The following is a 19,172-nucleotide window of genomic DNA, read 5'->3' on the forward strand; positions in this document are numbered from 1 at the left end:
AATAAGATGCGAAGGTTGCGTCATAGGTTAGGGCTAGGAGGTTTTGCTGGTCTTAGTAGTAATGGTTTAAGCGGAGGTTTAGCGCTCTTTTGGCATGATCAAATAATTGTAGAAGTGCAAGAAATAAATGAACGATATATTGATGCTTATGTGCGTGAGTCCCCTAATTCTCCCCAATGGCGTCTTACATGTGTCTATGGTGAACCAAGGGTCGAAGACCGCCAGAGCATGTGGGATAAACTCCGACACCTCAAATCTACATCTCATCTTCCGTGGCTAGTGATGGGTGATTTTAATGAGGCCCTCTGGCAGGAGGAACACCTATCTTGTACACCGCGACCTACTAGCCAAATGGATGCTTTTCGCGAGGTTTTGTATGATTGCGAGTTAACTGACCTTGGCTTTTCAGGTGTCCCATACACATATGATAACAAGAGGGTGGGAAGAGCAAATGTACGGGTACGGCTTGATAGAGCTGTGGCATGTCCTGCCTGGAGGGACCTTTTTGCAGATACACAGGTGCAGCATTTAACATCGCCGGTCTCAGATCATTGTCCAATTCTTGTCCAGCTAGAGCAAGAGGTAAGGGTACCAAACAGATAGCCGAGGCGCCAATACGAAATATTTTGGGAGAGGGAATCAGACCTAGCTGAGAGAGTAGCTGCAGCATGGGGAGAAGCCGGCCAGAAACGGGACCTTGCAGACATTATGCATGGACTTGATCAAGTGATGACCACGTTGCAGTCATGGAGCAAAAGGAAATTTGGCAACGTTTTAAGGGAGCTAGACAAGGCTAGGAAGCAGCTGGAAATACTAAAACTGAATGGTGCAGACCAACGTGAGGTGCGCCAGGCTACTGATCACATGAACGAACTACTTTATAAAGAAGAAATGTTGTGGCTACAGCGTTCGCGTGCTACTTGGTTAAAAGAAGGAGATAGAAATACAAGATTTTTTCACCAAAAGGCTGTTTGGCGTGCGCGGAAGAATAAAATTAAAAAGCTTAAGGAAAGTGATGGAAGCTGGCAGCATGTACCTAGTGAAATGGAGAGAATGGCTACCTCATATTTTCAAGAGCTATTCACCCGTGACCCATCCCTTAATTCTGAACTCTTAATTGCCATGACTCGGGAGAGGGTGACAGAATCTATGAACACTGATCTTTGCAGGGATTTCACGGATGAAGAGATTGGCGATGCCATGTTTCAAATAGGACCACTCAAGGCACCGGGAGTGGATGGATTTCCGGCTCGATTCTACCAGCGTAACTGGGGTACCATCAAGGTAGAGGTAATTAATGCCGTCAAGCTATTTTTTGTTACAGGGCGTATGCCAGATAGGGTGAATGAAACAGCCATTATCTTGATACCTAAAGTCGACCAACCTGAAACTCTAAAGGACTTCAGACCGATCAGCCTATGCACAGTCATCTACAAAGTCATCGCAAAGTGCATGGTGAACAGGCTTCGACCCATCTTGGGTGAGATTGTTTCTGTCAACCAGAGCGCGTTTGTCCCCGGCAGGTTAATCACAGATAATGCGTTGGTGGCCTTTGAATGTTTACATTTTATTGAAAACAATACAAATACAAATAAGGATTTTTGTGCCTACAAATTGGACCTCTCCAAGGCTTATGATAGGGTGGATTGGGACTTTCTGAAGAAAGTGATGCAAAGGATGGGTTTCTCTTGCCGGTGGGTGGACTGGATAATGTCATGTGTCACCTCGGTGAGTTACAAGGTAAAGTTTAATTAATGGAAACCTCCTAGATTCATTTTCTCCTTCTCGGGACCTCCGACAAGGTGATCCTCTCTCGCCATTCCTATTTTTATTTGTCGCGGATGGGTTGTCCACACTATTGCAAAATGCTGTGGATACACATACTATTGATCCTATCAAAGTTTGTCGTAGTGCCCCGGGTGTATCTCACCTCCTGTTTGCGGATGATAGTTTGTTATTTTTTAAAGCACATGAGGCACAGGCTATAAGAATTAAAGAGGTGTTGGGAACTTATGCATCTAGTACGGGCCAATTGATCAATCCCGCCAAATGCTCGATTATGTTCGGAGAAGCATGCCCACAGGATAGGCGTGAGGAGATTAAGGGAGTACTGAACATAGAACAAGAGACATTCGAAACAAAGTATCTCGGGCTGCCCACGCCGGATGGCAGAATGTGTAGGGCTAAATTTGAAAGCCTACAAGCGAAACTTGCTAAATGCTTGGTGGAATGGGATGACACCCATAAATCCCAAGCAGCAAAAGAGGTCCTGATTAAATCAATCGCACAAGCTATACTGGTCTATGTGATGAGCGTCTTCAAACTGCCCCTGGGACTCTGTGATGAACTAACAAAGATGATTTGGAGATACTGGTGGGGCGCGGAGAATGGAAAACGGAAGACACATTGGGTTGCCTGGGACATCATGTTACGGCCCAAAGATTATGGCGGTGTAGGATTCCGTGATATGAGACTTTTTAACCAGGCCCTACTAGCCCGCCAAGCGTGGCGGCTACTGCAGTACCCTGACTCTCTCTGCGCACGAATACTGAAGGCGAAGTACTATCCTAATGGTTTTCTACTTGACACTGTGTTTTCAGGGAATGGATCATCGACATGGCATGCAATTGAGTATGGCCTCGAGCTCCTCAAGCAAGGTGTAATATGGCGTGTAGGCAATGGAGCAAAAATACGGGCATGGCGAGACCCATGGATTCCGAGGGAGTCGAATCACCAACCGAGGACAGCCCAAGGCCGTTGCAGATACCGATGGGTATCGGACTTTCTAATGCCGGATGGGTCCTGGAACATGCAACGATTACAATTGTATTTTTCGCTGGATGACTTGACGGAAATTACTCGGATACAACCATCAAGGCGCAACGAGGAAGATTTTGTTGCATGGTTTCCAGAGAAGAATGGCATGTTCATGGTCAGGAGTGCTTATCGTCTGGCGCTGCACAAACAGATGATGAACCAGGACCGTGGCGCGACCAGCTCTCGGCCAGATGGTGGAAGCCATAGCTGGAAACTAATATGGCAATGCCCTGTGCCGCCTAAGATCAAGGTCCTGGCATGGAGGGTTTTGTCGGAATGCTGTAACTACACAGCTAAATATGAAGAAACGTGGTATGGCAATATCGGCCTTATGCCAACTATGTGGAACAGAGGATGAAGATACTTATCACACTTTTCTTCGCTGCCCTCATGCTCGCGCTCTTTGGTGTGCCATGACTGAAGTCTGGGAGCTACCGGAGGATATATTACTACAACCAACCGGGCCAGATTGGCTGATACACCTGCTTCATGCCATCCCAGAAAATCAGCGAGTAAGGACACTCATGGTCATATGGAGAATCTGGCATGCACACAATGAAATGACTCATAACAAGCCGTGTCCTCCAATTGAAAGCTCCCGAAGGTTTTTGGTAAGTTATTTAGATTCTCTTATGCTAATAAAGCAATTCCCTGATGCAGATATCTCAAAAGGAAAAATGGTAGTGGACCACCACCGGGGCTTTAAGAAGAACAACAAGCCAGTCGAGGATAGGAAGAAGGTGAAGATGAAGTGGATCCCGCCAGGGGATAATGAGGTTAAGCTCAAAGTGGATGGCGCTTTCTCGAGGGAGGACCGGGCAGGCATTGGCATGGTCTTGCGTAACCAACAAGGGGCGGTCATCTTCACGGCTTGCCGTCAATTGCAGAAGTGTCGCGATGCTACAGAAGCAGAGATCATGGCGATTGAGGAGGGGGTGATCCTTGCCCTGCAATGGACTGACCTGAGGCTCATAGTGGAATCTGATTGCTCGATGGCCGTCGAGCTGATCACTGGAACCAAACCAAACAGATCCGCCTATGCTTTCAGGATAAATGTAATACGAGAGTTATTAAGGGAAAGAGAAAGTAGATTAGTAAAAATAAGTAGAGATGCAAATATGGTTAGCCATGGACTAGCCCAGCTAGGTAAGGTTCATGGACGAACTCAGGTGTGGCTTCATGAATCTCCATCGGAGGTTACTGAAGCGATCACCAGTGATTGTAATCTCAGTTTCAGTTAATAAATTTCTCTTTCCCCCGCAAAAAAAAAAAAAAAGCTTAGCTTGGAGTTTGAAGCCTAGCATTGTAAAAGCATCCCAGCCGGGTTCCCAAACAGAGTCCGGTGCAGGCCCCGGACAGCTGTTTGGTGCACGCCAGCGCTCCTTGCTGCTTTTGGGAAATGCAACAACTATAAAATTTTGAAATTAACTAAAATTTATCGAAACTCACTGATTTCATTCATATTTCGTTATATATTACAAATTTGAACGAAATTAGGTAAACTTAAACCTAAATCTAGCGGCACGGGGTCGCGCGTCAAAAGCAGTCAATGTTGACGCCCCCTCCTCCGGCGCACCTCATCCTCCTCCTTGATGGGTGGCCAGTCCGCCCAATCGCTCCCGCACCCGTCTGCGTTGTCGTCATGGTGGCTCCTCCTCCTGCTCCTGCTGCCGGCGATGGTCAGTAAGGTCGACGAGCTTGTCGGACTCGCTCGCCGACCACGTGATGCCGGCGGAGAGGATCACCGCCATCGCGCGCTAGTCGTTCAACGATTTCACTAGGTCTTGAAGATGCTTGTTTTACACCAATTCATATATGTTTTGTTTACACTTTGCTGCACTTTTACATGATTTTTGGCACTAACCTATTAACAAGATGTCACAGTGCATGTTCCTATTTTCTGCTGTTTTTGTATTTCAGATAAGTTGTACAGGAACTATTCTCGGAATTGGACGAAACAAAAGCCGAAGTCAATATTTTACCGAAACGGATACGAAGTCCGGAGGGGGACGAAGAGGCGCACCAGGGCGCCCACACCACCCTAGGCGCGGCCTAGGGCTGGCCCACGCCTAGGGCTAGTGTGGGGCCCACAGGCGTCCCAACGACCTGAATCATCCGCCTATTTATGCATCTTCTCGGGAAAACCCTGGATACCCGAGCCTCCATCCACGAAAAGTTTCATCGCGGCCTCCATCGCCGAACCCATCTCGGGGGGTTCTGAAGCTCTTCCCGGCAACCTGGCGGAGGGGAAATCGTTGCCGGAGGCATCTACATCGCCATGCCCGCCTCCGAAGTGATGCGTGAGTAGTTCATCCCTGGACTCTGGGTCCATAGCAGTAGCTAGATGGTTGTTTTCTCCACCTTGTGCTTCATGTATCGATCTTGTGAGCTGCCCTATATGATCAAGATCATCTTTATGCAATCTTCTATGTTTGGTTTTGCTGGGATCCAATGAATGTTGCATACTATGTTAAGAGTGATTATATATTCATGTCATATGTTATTTGTGATCTTGCATGCTCTCTGTTGCTAGTAGAAACTCTGGCCAAGTGGATACTTGTGACTTCAAGAAGGGGTATTTATGCTCGATAGTAGGTTCATGCCTCTAGTTTCCTGGGAGAGTGACTTTATAACTTCTAAGATTGTAGATGTGTTGTTGCTACTAGGGATAACCCAACAATGTTTTATTCGAGGGTAATTCTATTGTTTACTTTACACACATTGCTTAATGCCTATTGATCGCAACTTTATACTTGAAGGGGTGCGGACGCTAACCTGAAGGTGGATTATTAGTCATAGATATTGTTGGATTGTGGTCTATGTATTATGTTGTAATGTCCAATACCAAATTATCATAGTAATCATCTTGTCATGTATCAATCGATATTCTGTTAATTGTCCAGTTGTAATTTGTTTACCCAACATGCTATTTCTTTAAGGAGAGACACCTCTAGTGAACTGTGGACCCCGATCCTTTACTGATAATTTCAACTGCAATCTTGTTCTGTTTACTTTCTGCAAACATCTCCTTCCATTCGATACGTCTAATCCTTTGTGTTCAGCAAATCGGTGAGATTGACAACCTCACTGTAAGTTGGGGCAAAGTATTTGGGTTGTGTTGTGTGTAAGTTCCACGTTGTTGCTGACGCCGGTAGTGCGCCCTGCCACTAGTCAACCAGCAACACCTTCAGAAGTCACGCCTTTCTCCTACTGGCCAATTAAACCTTGGTTTCGTACTGAGGGAAAACTTGATGTTGTGCTCTTCACACCTTCCTCTTGGGGTTTCCCAACAGCGTGTTTGCGTACTACGAGTGCACGCCAGCAACATACAACGGGTGCAAGCCAGATTTGCACATACGAATACTAAGGTTAAACTTGACGAGCCTAGCATGTACAGACATGGCCTCGGAACACGGAATACCGAAACATAAAGCATGAGTCATATGAATGATATGATGAACATGTTGATTGTTCACCTTTGAAGCTACATCTTCTCTCGTGAAGATCGGACTTGGTATAGTGGATTTGGTTCGTGTAATCACTAAGGCAACATGAGGGATGTTGTTTTGAGTGGGAGTTCACCTAGTTAATTTAAGAACTAAAATTAAACTCAATTTATCATGAACTTAGTCTAAACTCTTTGCAAATATGTTGTAGATTATGGTGGTCCCTACCATCAATTTAATTTGTTCCTAGAGAAATAAAAGCTGAAAAACAATGGAAGCAACTTTACGGACTGGTTCCCTAACATGAGGATTGTCCTCACTGCTGAACAACTGCTCTATGTGCTCGATGCACCGCTGGGTGACCCACCTGCAGAAACTGCTTCCAATGAGGTTAAAAATGTTTACCTCACTCGGAAGAACCAATACTCCACAGTTCAGTGTGCCATCCTCTACGATTTAGAATCAGAGCTCCAGAAGCGCTTTGAGAACCAGGACCTGATATAATCAGTGAGCTCAAAATGATATTTGAAACTCATGCGGCCGTGGAAAGCTATGATGCGTTTGAGAAATTCTATAACTGTAAGATGGAAGAGAGCAGCTCAGTTAGTGAGCACATGGTCACAATGTCTAGGCACACGAGGAAGCTCCAAGATTTGGGAATAACGATTCGTAATGCGTTGGGGATTCATCGTGTCCTCCAATCACCGCCACCTAGTTATAAGAACTTTGTGATGAACTACAATATGCAGTGCATGAACAAGACGTTGTCTGGACTCTTCTCAATGCTAAAAACTGCTGAAGTGAAGATTAAGAAAGAGCACCAAGTGTTGATGGTTAATAAGACCATCAATTTTAAGAAGCAGGGCAAGCCTAGGAAAAAGGTTAAATTCAATAAGGGCGGCAAGAAAGCTGATGCGCCTCCTAAGAAACCCAAGGTTAGCCCCAAGCCTGATATTGTGTGCTATTACTGCAAGGGAGATGGGCACTGTAAGCGAAACTGCTCAAAGTACCTGGCAGATCTGAAGAGAGGCAACATCAAGAAGAAAGTTAAATTCGATATACATGTTATTGATGTGTATCTTACTAGTAATCGTAGTAGTGCCTGAGTATTTAATACTGGCTTGGTTGCTCACATTTGTAACTCGAAACAGGAGCTGCAGAATAAACGAAGACTAGCGAGGGGCAAGGTGACGATGTGCGTTGGAAATGGATCCAAGGTCGATGTGATCGCCGTTGGCACGCTCCCCCTTCATCTACCTTCGGTATTAGTTTTAAATCTAAATAATTGTTATTTGGTGCCTGCGTTAAGCATGAACATTATATCTGGCTCTTGTTTATTGCAAGACGGTTATTCATTAAAGTCTGAGAATAATGGTTGTTCAATTTATATGAATAATATCTTTTATGGTCATGCACCTGAGATGAATGGTTTATTCTTATTAAATCTTGATAGTAGTGATACACATGTTCATAATATTGATGCTAAACGAATAAAATTAAATGATAATTCTACATACATGTGGAACTATCGTCTTGGTTACATTGGAGTGAAGCGCATAAAGAAACTCCATTTCGATGGACTTAGAATCTCTTGAAAGGTGCGAAGCATGTCTGATGGGAAAATGACTAAGACTCCATTATCTGGTATAATGGAGCGAGCTACATACTTATTGGAAATAATACATACCGATGTGTGCGGTCGAATGGGTGTAGCATCACGCGGTGGTTATCGTTATGTTCTTACTTTCAAGGATGATTTGAGTAGATATAGGTATATCTACTTGATGAAACATAAATCCGAAACTTTCAAGAAGTTTAAGGAATTCCAAAGTGAAGTAGAAAATCAGTGTAACAAGAAGATTAAGTTTCTGCGTTCTGATCGCGGAGGTGAATATCTGAGTTACGAGTTTGGCATGCATTAAAATAAATGTGGAATACTTTCACAGTTGACACCGCTGGGAGCACCACAGCGCAATGGTGTGTCCGAACATCGTAATCGAACTCTCTTAGATATGGTTCAGTCTATGATGTCTCTTGCTGATTTACTGTTATCGTTTTGGGGTTATGCATTAGAGACAGCTGTATTCACTTTAAATAGCCACCATCTAAATCCGTTGAAATGACACCGTATGAATTGTGGTTTAATACGAAACCTAAGTTGGCGTTCCTTAAAGTTTGGGGCTGCCAAGTTTATTTAAAAAAGTTACAACATGACAAGCTTGAACCCAAAGCAGAAAAATGCGCCTTCATAGGATACCCTAAATAAACAATTGGGCATACCTTCTATCACAAATCCGAAGATAAATTTTTCGTTGCCAAGAACGGATTCTTTCTTGAAAAAGAGTTTCTCTCGAAAAAAGTGACCCGAAGGAAAGTAGAACCTGTCGAGGCTATTGAACCTTCTCTCAAAATTGAGAGTAGCGCGGCACCATAAGACGTCCGTGTTCCACCTGCACCGATAAGAGAGGAAGCTAATGATAATGATCATGAAACTTTGAACAAACTTTCTACTGAACCTCGCAGGTCGACGAGGATTTGTACCACTCCTGATTGGTATGACCCCGCCTTGAATGTCATGTTGGTGGAAAACAATGACGACCCTGCGACGTATGAGGAACCAATGATGAGCCCGGATTCCAACAAATGGCAAGAAGCCATGAAATCAGAAATGGGATTCATGTATGAAAACCAAGTATGGACTTTGGTGGACTTAACTGATGGCCGCAAGGCTGTCGAGAACAAATGGATTTTCAAAAGAAAAACAGCCGCTGATGGTAATGTTACTATCTATAAAGCTCGACTTGTCGCGAAAGGGTTCCGACAAATTCAAGGAGTTGACTACGATGAGACTTTTTCACCGGTAGCAAAGCTAAAGTCTGTGAGGATTTTGTTAGCAATCGTCTGCATTTTTCGATTGTGGAATTTGGCAGATGGATGTCAAAATGGCGTTCCTCAATGTTCCTAAATGGTGACATTGAGGAAGAGTTGTATATGGTACAACCCAAGGGTTTTGTCGATTCTATAGATGTTGACAAGGTATGCAAACTTCAACGCTCCATTTATGGACTGAAGCAAGCAACCCAGAGTTGGAACCGATGATTTGATATGGTGATCAAAGACTTTGAATTTATACAAAATTTTGTAGAAGCTTGTATTTACAAGAAAGTGAGTGGGAGCTATGTAGCATTCTTGGTATTATATGTGGATGCCATTATGTTGATTGGGAATGATATAGAACTTCTTGGAAGTGTCAAAGGCTATTTGAATAAAAGTTTTTCAATGAAGAACCTTGGCGACGCAGCATACATTTTAGGCATCAAGATTTATAGAGATAGATCAAGACGCTTAATATGGCTTTCACAGAGTACATACCTGGACAATGTTCTAAAGAAGTTTAGAATGGATGAAAACAAGAAAGCGTTCTTGCCCATGTTGCCAAGTAAGACCTTGAGTAAAACTCAAAGTTCGGCTACGGCAGAAGAAAGAGAAAGGATGAACAAAATCCCTTATGCCTCGGCCATAAGCTCTATCTATAGGGATTCGTAGCATAGAAAACAAAAAAATCCTACCGCAAAACGAATAACAAGCCAAGATATAATCTAGTAGATGGCAGCAACGAGGTGAAGATCATCATACCCTTGAAGATCTCTAAGCGTTAACGAGATTAGATCTCGTGGTTGATGTAGTCGATCACTTGCCACTTGCAAACGCGCGTAGAAGATCTTGACGGTGTCACAGTAGGGCAGCACCTCCGCACTCGGTCACACGTTCGGTGTTGATGACGACGTCCTTCTCCCTGTTCCAGCGGGCAGCAGATGTAGTAGATCCTCCTCGAAATCCAGCCAGCACAACGGCGTGGTGGCGGTGGTGGTGGAGATCTCCGGCAGCACTTCGCCTAAGCAACACGGGAGTATCGGGAGGAGGGGAGTGGCTAGGGTTTGGGGAGAGGGGGAATTTGGGGCGCCGGGCTTGGTGCCCTTGGGTGGTGCGGCTGGTGTGGTGGTCGGCCCCCTCCCTCTCCTCCTCCTTATATAGGTGGAACCCCCTAGGGTTTGCCCAAAATCCGAATAAGAGTCCAAATCAAAAACTTCCATATTGGTGAAACCTAGGGGAAGTGGGACTCCTCCCTTTCCTTCCCCTATGGCCGGCCATGATGGTGGAGTCCACCATGGACTCCACCTTCCCCTTTGGTCAGCCAGCTAGGGTTGGTGGAGTCCCGGCATCCGGGACTCCACCTTCCATGGTGATTTCTTCCGGAAGGTTCTAGAACATTCTAGCGCCTTCCATAAATGCACTGGATCATTTCCAAACTTGGAAGGTGACTTCCTATATATGAATCTTATTCTCTGGACCGTTCCAGAACTCCTCGTGATGTCCTGGATCCCATCCGAGACTCCGAACAACATTCGAACTCCATTCATATTCCATATCTACTTAAAACGACATCAAACCTTAAGTGTGTCACCCTACGGTTCGAGAACTATGCGGACATGATCGAGACTCCTCTCCGATCAATAACTTATAGCAGGACTTGGAGATCCATAATAGCTCCCACATATTGAACAATGACTTCGTAATCGAAAGAACCATTCACATAAAATAACAATTCCCTTTGTCTCGCGATATTTTACTTATCTGAAGTTTGATCGTCGGTATCTCCATACCTAGTTCAACCTCGTCACTGATAAGTACTCTTTACTCGTACCATGATATGATATCCCTTGTAAACCAGTCACGTGCTTGCAAGATAATTAGATATCATTCCACCAAGAGGGCCCAAAGTATATCTATCCATCATTAGGATGGACAAATCTCACTATTGATACAATTGCCTCAACCCTATACTTTCCGAACACTTAATGCCACCTTTATAACAACCCATTTACGCAGTAGTGTTTGGTTTCATCAAAGCATCCATCCGGTGTAGGTGATTAACAAGATCTCATGGTCGAAGGATTAAGTTACTATGCATATTAAAGCTTGAAGCATAAAGAACTAAAAACTAAATGACTTGATCATATGCTACACTTACTATGGGTGTATGTCCATCACATCATTCACCTAATGATATGACCTTGTTATTAATAACATCCAATGTTCATGATCATGAAACTATGATCATCTATTAATCAACAAGCTAGTTTAACAAGATGCTTACTAGGGACTCTTTTATATTTACATAACACACATGTATTAATGTTTCCGGTTAATACAATTATAGCATGAGATGCAAACTATTATCATAAAGACAAAGATATAATAATAACCACTTTATTATTGCCTCTTGGGCATATCTCCAACAGTCTCCCACTTGCACTAGAGTCAATAATCTAGATTACATTGTAATGTACCTAACACCCATGGCGTTCTGGTGTAGGTCATGTTTTGCTCTAGGGAGAGCTTTATTCAATGGATCTGCCACATTCAGATCAGTGTGTACTTTGAAAATCTTTAAATCGCCGTCTTCGACATACTCGTGAATAGAATGAAACGTACCTTTATATGCTTCAGCTTCTTGTGTGACCTTGGCTCCTGTGCATTGGCTATGGCACCCATGTTGTCACAATAGATGGTCATCGGGTCCAACGCACTAGGAACCACATCAAGCTCAGTAATGAAATATTTCATCCATATCGCTTTTGATGAAGCCTCCGAAGCAGCTATGTATTTCGATTCAGTTGAAGATTTCGTCACAACGCTTTGTTTAGCACTCCTCCAGCTTACCGCACCATTTACAATAAATACGTATTTGGATTGAGACTTAGAGTCATCTGGATCAGTGTTCCAACTAGCATCGGTGTAACTGGTTACAACAAGCTCTTGGTCACTGATGTCTACGGGTGCTTCTATTCTTGTAGACAGTGTTGGGCCTCCAAGAGCAGAGGTTTGTAGAACAGCAACAAGTTTCCCTTAAGTGGATCACCCAAGGTTTATCGAACTCAGGGAGGAAGAGGTCAAAGATATCCCTCTCATGCAACCCTGCAACCACAAAGCAAGAAGTCTCTTGTGTCCCCAACACACCTAATAGGTGCACTAGTTCGGCGAAGAGATAGTGAAATACAGGTGGTATGAATAAGTATGAGCAGTAGTAACGGCGCCAGAAAAGTGCTTTGCTGTCCAGGACTGGCGTGTGGTTGATGGTGGTAATATTGCGGACAGTACAGATGCAGTAGAACAGTAAACAAGCAGCGATAGCAGTGATACGTCTCCGACGTATCGATAATTTCTTATGTTCCATGCCACATTATTGATGTTATCTACATGTTTTATGCACACTTTATGTCATATTCGTGCATTTTCTGGAACTAACCTATTAACAAGATGCCGAAGTGCCAGTTCCTGTTTTCTGCTGTTTTTGGTTTCAGAAATCCTAGTAACGAAATATTCTCGGAATCGGACGAAATCAACGCCCAAGTTCCTATTTTCACCGGAAGCATCCAGAACACACGAGAACCGCCAGAGAAGGGGGACAGGGCCACCAAACCACACCCCGGCGCGGCCAGGGGGGGCCGCGCCCCCCTATAGTGTGGGCCCCCCAGAAGCCCTCCTGCGCCGCCTCTTCGCCTATATAATGCCCCTGGATCGAAAACCCTGGGACGTACGACGAAAACCACAGAAACCTTCCAGAGCCGCCGCCATCGCGAGGCCAAGATCTGGGGGACAGGAGTCTCTGTTCCGGCACGCTGCCGGAGCGGGGAAGTGCCCCCGGAAGGCTTCTCCATCTCCACCGCTGCCATCTCCACCGCCATCTTCATCACCGCTGCTGCTCCCATGAGGAGGGAGTAGTTCTCCATCGAGGCTCGGGGCTGTACCGGTAGCTATGTGGTTCATCTCTCTCCCATGTACCTCAATACAATAATCTCATGAGCTGCTGTACATGATTGAGATTCATATGAGTTTTGTATCACTACTATTCTATGTGCTACTCTAGCAATGTTATTAAAGTAGTTCTATTCCTCCTGCACGATGTAATGGTGACAGTGTGTGCATCCGTGTTAGTACTTGGTTTATGCTATGATCATGATCTCTCGTAGATTATGAAGTTAACTATTGCTATGATAGTATTGATGTGATCTATTCCTCCTACATATGCATGAAGGTGACAGTGTGCATGCTATGTTAGTACTTGGTTTAGTCTTTTGATCTATCTTACACTATAAGGTTACTAAAATATGAACATTAATTGTGGAGCTTGTTAACTCCGGCATTGAGGGTTCGTGTAATCCTACGCAATGTGTTCATCATCCAACAAGAGTGTAGAGTATGCATTTATCTATTCTGTTATGTGATCAATGTTGAGAGTGTCCACTAGTGAAAGTGTAATCCCTAGGCCTTGTTCCTAAATACTGCGTTACTACTGCTTGTTTACTGTTTCTTGTGTTACTACTGCTGCAATACTACCACCATCAACTACACGCCAGCAAACTATTTTCTGGCACCGTTGCTACTGCTCATATATATTCATACCACCTGTATTTCACTATCTCTTCGCCGAACTAGTGCACCTATTAGGTGTGTTGGGGACACAAGAGACTTCTTGCTTTGTGGTTGCAGGATTGCATGAGAGGGATATCTTTGACCTCTTCCTCCCTGAGTTCGATAAACCTTGGGTGATCCACTTAAGGGAAAACTTGCTGTTGTTCTACAAACCTCTGCTCTTGGAGGCCCAACACTGTCTACAGGAAAAGGAGGGGGAAGTAGACATCAAGCTATTTTCTGGCGCCGTTGCCGGGGAGGAAAGGTAAAAGGTACTCACACTCCGGACCTCGGCTACTAAGCTATTTTCCGGCGCCGTAAGTACTCGAAGCTATTTCCTTTAGATCCTGCAATTGCATCTTTTTGTTTCTTGTTTACACTAGTTTGGCATAATGGACAAAAATGAGCTTCTTATTCTATTTCCTGATTTAAAACATGGATTGTTTGATGCGAAAATTAAAAAACCTATGGAATCTTATTTGCATGCTGGTAGTAATATTAGTATGAATGCTTTGAACACCATTGTTGATAATGATATAGAAAGTTCTAAGCTTGGGGAAGCTGGTTTTCATGATCTTTTTAGTCCCCCAAGCATTGAGGAGGATATTTACTTTGATGATACTTTGCCTCCTATTTATGATGATTATAATGATAGTGGTCTTTTGGTGCCACCTACTATGGAGAGTAAATTTTGTTGTGATTATACTATGCCTCCAACACTTGATGAGAATAATAATGATAGCTACTTTGTTGAATTTGTTCCTACTACAATTAATAAGAATAACTATGCTTATGTGGAGAGTAATAATTTTATGCATGAGACTCATGATAAGAATGCTTTATGTGATAGTTATATTGTTGAGTTTGCTCATGTTGCTACTGAAAGTTATTATGAGAGAGGAAAATATGGTTGTAGAAATTTTCATGTTACTAAAACACCTCTCTATGTGCTGAAATTTTTGAAACTACACTTGTTTTATCTTCCTATGCTTGTTACTTTGCTCTTCATGAACTTGTTTATTTACAAGATTCCTATGCATAGGAAGCATGTTAGACTTAAATGTGTTTTGAATTTGCCTCTGGATGCTCTCTTTTGCTTCAAATACTATTTCTTGCGAGTGCATCATTAAAACTGCTGAGCCCATCTTAATGGCTATAAAGAAAGAACTTCTTGGGAGATAACCCATGTGTTATTTTGCTACAGTACTTTATTTTATATTTGTGTCTTGGAAGTTTTTTACTACTGTAGCAACCTCTCCTTATCTTAGTTTTGTGTTTTGTTGTGCCAAGTAAAGTCTTTGATAGAAAAGTAAGTACTAGATTTGGATTACTGCGCAGTTCCAGATTTCTTTGCTGTCACGAATCTGGGTCCACCTCCCTGTAGGTAGCTCAGAAAATTAAGCCAATTTACGTGCATGATCCTCAGATATGTACGCAACTTTCATTCAATTTGAGAATTTTCATTTGAGCAAGTCTGGTGCCATTTTAAAATTCGTCAATACGAACTGTTCTGTTTTGATAGATTCTTCCTTTTATTTCGCATTGCCTCTTTTGCTATGTTGGATGAATTTCTTTGATCCATTAATGTCCAGTAGCTTTATGCAATGTCCAGAAGTTTTAAGAATGATTGTGTCACCTCTGAATATGTTAATTTTTATTGTGCACTAACCCTCTAATGAGTTGTTTCGAGTTTGGTGTGGAGGAAGTTTTCAAGGATCAAGAGAGGAGTATGATGCAACATGATCAAGGAGAGTGAAAGCTCTAAGCTTGGGGATGCCCCGGTGGTTCACCCCTGCATATTCTAAGAAGACTCAAGCGTCTAAGCTTGGGGATGCCCAAGGCATCTCCTTCTTCATCGACAACATTATCAGGTTCCTCCCCTGAAACTATATTTTTATTCCATCACATCTTATGTGCTTTGCTTGGAGCGTCGGTTTGTTTTTGTTTTTTGTTTTGTTTGAATAAAATGGATCCTAGCATTCACTTTATGGGAGAGAGACACGCTCCGCTGTAGCATATGGACAAGTATGTCCTTAGTTTCTACTCATAGTATTCATGGCGAAGTTTCTTCTTCGTTAAATTGTTATATGGTTGGAATTGGAAAATGATACATGTAGTAATTTGCTATAATGTCTTGGGTAATGTGATACTTGGCAATTGTTGTGCTCATGTTTAAGCTCTTGCATCATATACTTTGCACCCATTAATGAAGAAATACATAGAGCATGCTAAAATTTGGTTTGCATATTTGGTTTCTCTAAGGTCTAGATAATTTCTAGTATTGAGTTTGAACAACAAGGAAGACGGTGTAGAGTCTTATAATATTTTCAATATGTCTTTTATGTGAGTTTTGCTGCACCGGTTCATCCTTGTGTTTGTTTCAAATAACCTTGCTAGCCTAAACCTTGTATCGAGAGGGAATACTTCTCATGCATCCAAAATACTTGAGCCAACCACTATGCCATTTGTGTCCACCATACCTACCTACTACATGGTATTTCCTGCCATTCCAAAGTAAATTGCTTGAGTGCTACCTTTAAACAATTCAAAATTTATCACCTCTGATTTGTGTCAATGTTTTATAGCTCATGAGGAAGTATGTGGTGTTTATCTTTCAATCTTGTTGGGCAACTTTCACCAATGGACTAGTGGCTTCATCCGCTTATCCAATAATTTTGCAAAAAGAGCTGGCAATGGGATTCCCAGTCCCAAATTAATTAACAAAAATAGACACTCTTCCATGGTATGTGATTGTTGGACGGCACCCGAAGGATTCGGTTAGCCATGGCTTGAGAAAGCAAAGGTGGGGAGGAGTGTCATCACAATAAAACTAAAATAAAAAGGCACTCCTTCATGGTATGAGATTGTTGGCGGGCACCCGAGGATTCGGTTAGCCATGGTTTGTGAAAGAAAGGTTGGAAGGAGTGCCATCCAAAAATAAAATAAAATGGGAGCCGCTCTTTGAAGGTTTGTCTGGCAAGGGGGTTAGAGTACCCGCTACCATTCGTTGACAACAACATACACCTCTCAAAACTTTACTTTTATGCTCTCTATATGTTTTCAAAATAAAAGCTCTAGCACAAATATAGCAATCGATGCTTTCCTTTTTGAAGGACCATTCTTTTACTTTTATTGTTGAGTCAGTTCACCTATCTCTCTCTACCTCAAGAAGCAAACATTTGTGTGAACTGTGCATTGATTCCTACATATTTGCTTATTGCACTTATTATATTACTCTATGTTGACAATATCCATGAGATATACATGTTACAAGTTGAAAGCAACCGCTGAAACTTAATCTTCCTTTGTGTTTCTTCAATGCTTTTACTATGAATTATTGCTTTATGAGTTAACTCTTATGCAAGACTTATTGATGCTTGTCTTGAAGTGCTATTCATGAAAAGTCTTTGCTTTATGATTCACTTGTTTACTCATGTCATATACATTGTTTTGATCGCTGCATTCACTACATATGCTTTACAAATAGTATGATCAAGGTTATGATGGCATGTCACTCCAGAAATTATCTGTGTTATCATTTTACCTGCTCGGGACGAGCAGAACTAAGCTTGGGGATGCTGATACGTCTCCGACGTATCGATAATTTCTTATGTTCCATGCCACATTATTGATGTTATCTACATGTTTTATGCACACTTTATGTCATATTCGTGCATTTTCTGGAACTAACCTATTAACAAGATGCCGAAGTGCCAGTTCCTGTTTTCTGCTGTTTTTAGTTTCAGAAATCCTAGTAACGAAATATTCTCGGAATCGGACGAAATCAACGCCCAAGTTCCTATTTTCACCGGAAGCATCCAGAACACACGAGAACCGCCAGAGAAGGGGGACAGGGCCACCAAACCACACCCCGGCGCGGCCAGGGGGGGCGCGCCCCCCTATAGTGTGGGCCCCCCAGAAGCCCTCCTGCGCCGCCTCTTCGCCTATATAATGCCCCTGGATCGAAAACCCTGGGACGTACGACGAAAACCACAGAAACCTTCCAGAGCCGCCGCCATCGCGAGGCCAAGATGCGGGGGACAGAGTCTCTGTTCCGGCACGCTGCGGACGGGGAAGTGCCCCCGGAAGGCTTCTCCATCTCCACCGCTGCCATCTCCACCGCCATCTTCATCACCGCTGCTGCTCCCATGAGGAGGGAGTAGTTCTCCATCGAGGCTCGGGGCTGTACCGGTAGCTATGTGGTTCATCTCTCTCCCATGTACCTCAATACAATAATCTCATGAGCTGCTGTACATGATTGAGATTCATATGAGTTTTGTATCACTACTATTCTATGTGCTACTCTAGCAATGTTATTAAAGTAGTTCTATTCCTCCCCGCACGATGTAATGGTGACAGTGTGTGCATCCGTGTTAGTACTTGGTTTATGCTATGATCATGATCTCTCGTAGATTATGAAGTTAACTATTGCTATGATAGTATTGATGTGATCTATTCCTCCTACATATGCATGAAGGTGACAGTGTGCATGCTATGTTAGTACTTGGTTTAGTCTTTTGATCTATCTTACACTATAAGGTTACTAAAATATGAACATTAATTGTGGAGCTTGTTAACTCCAGCATTGAGGGTTCGTGTAATCCTACGCAATGTGTTCATCATCCAACAAGAGTGTAGAGTATGCATTTATCTATTCTGTTATGTGATCAATGTTGAGAGTGTCCACTAGTGAAAGTGTAATCCCTAGGCCTTGTTCCTAAATACTGCGTTACTACGCTTGTTTCTTGTTTCTTGTGTTACTACTGCTGCAATACTACCACCATCAACTACACGCCAGCAAACTATTTTCTGGCACCGTTGCTACTGCTCATATATATTCATACCACCTGTATTTCACTATCTCTTCGCCGAACTAGTGCACCTATTAGGTGTGTTGGGGACACAAGAGACTTCTTGCTTTGTGGTTGCAGGGTTGCATGAGAGGGATATCTTTGACCTCTTCCTCCCTGAGTTCGATAAACCTTGGGTGATCCACTTAAGGGAAAACTTGCTGCTGTTCTACAAACCTCTGCTCTTGGAGGCCCAACACTGTCTACAGGAAAAGGAGGGGGAAGTAGACATCAAGCAGTATTTAGGAACAAGGCCTAGGGATCATACTTTCACTAGTGGACACTCTCAACATTGATCACATAACAGAATAAATAGATAAATGCTATACTCTACACTCTCTTGTTGGATGATGAACACCACTAATTGTGTAGGATTACACGAACCCTCAATGCCGGAGTTAACAAGCTCCACAATATTCGATATCCATGTTTAAATAACCTTAGAGTGCATGATAGATCAACACAACTACACCAAGTACTAACATAGCATGCACACTGTCACCATCACACTATGAAGGAGGCATAGATCACATCAATACTATCATAGCAATAATTAACTTCATAATCTACAAGAGATTACAAT

At 43.0% G+C, this 19,172-nt stretch overlaps 1 protein-coding gene across 1 annotated transcript; it reads left to right on the forward strand.

Moving 5' to 3' along the window:
* Window positions 1-7,015: 7,015 nt before the first annotated feature.
* On the forward strand, window positions 7,016-9,432 carry LOC127347268 (uncharacterized). Its single transcript, XM_051373477.1, has 3 exons — window positions 7,016-7,338; window positions 9,194-9,299; window positions 9,409-9,432. Exons 1-3 carry the CDS (start codon window positions 7,016-7,018, stop codon window positions 9,430-9,432), a joined length of 453 nt encoding a protein of 150 aa, XP_051229437.1.
* Window positions 9,433-19,172: the final 9,740 nt, after the last annotated feature.

This window comes from Lolium perenne, chromosome 4 (genome assembly GCF_019359855.2).
Source record: "Lolium perenne isolate Kyuss_39 chromosome 4, Kyuss_2.0, whole genome shotgun sequence".
NCBI lineage: Eukaryota > Viridiplantae > Streptophyta > Magnoliopsida > Poales > Poaceae > Lolium > Lolium perenne.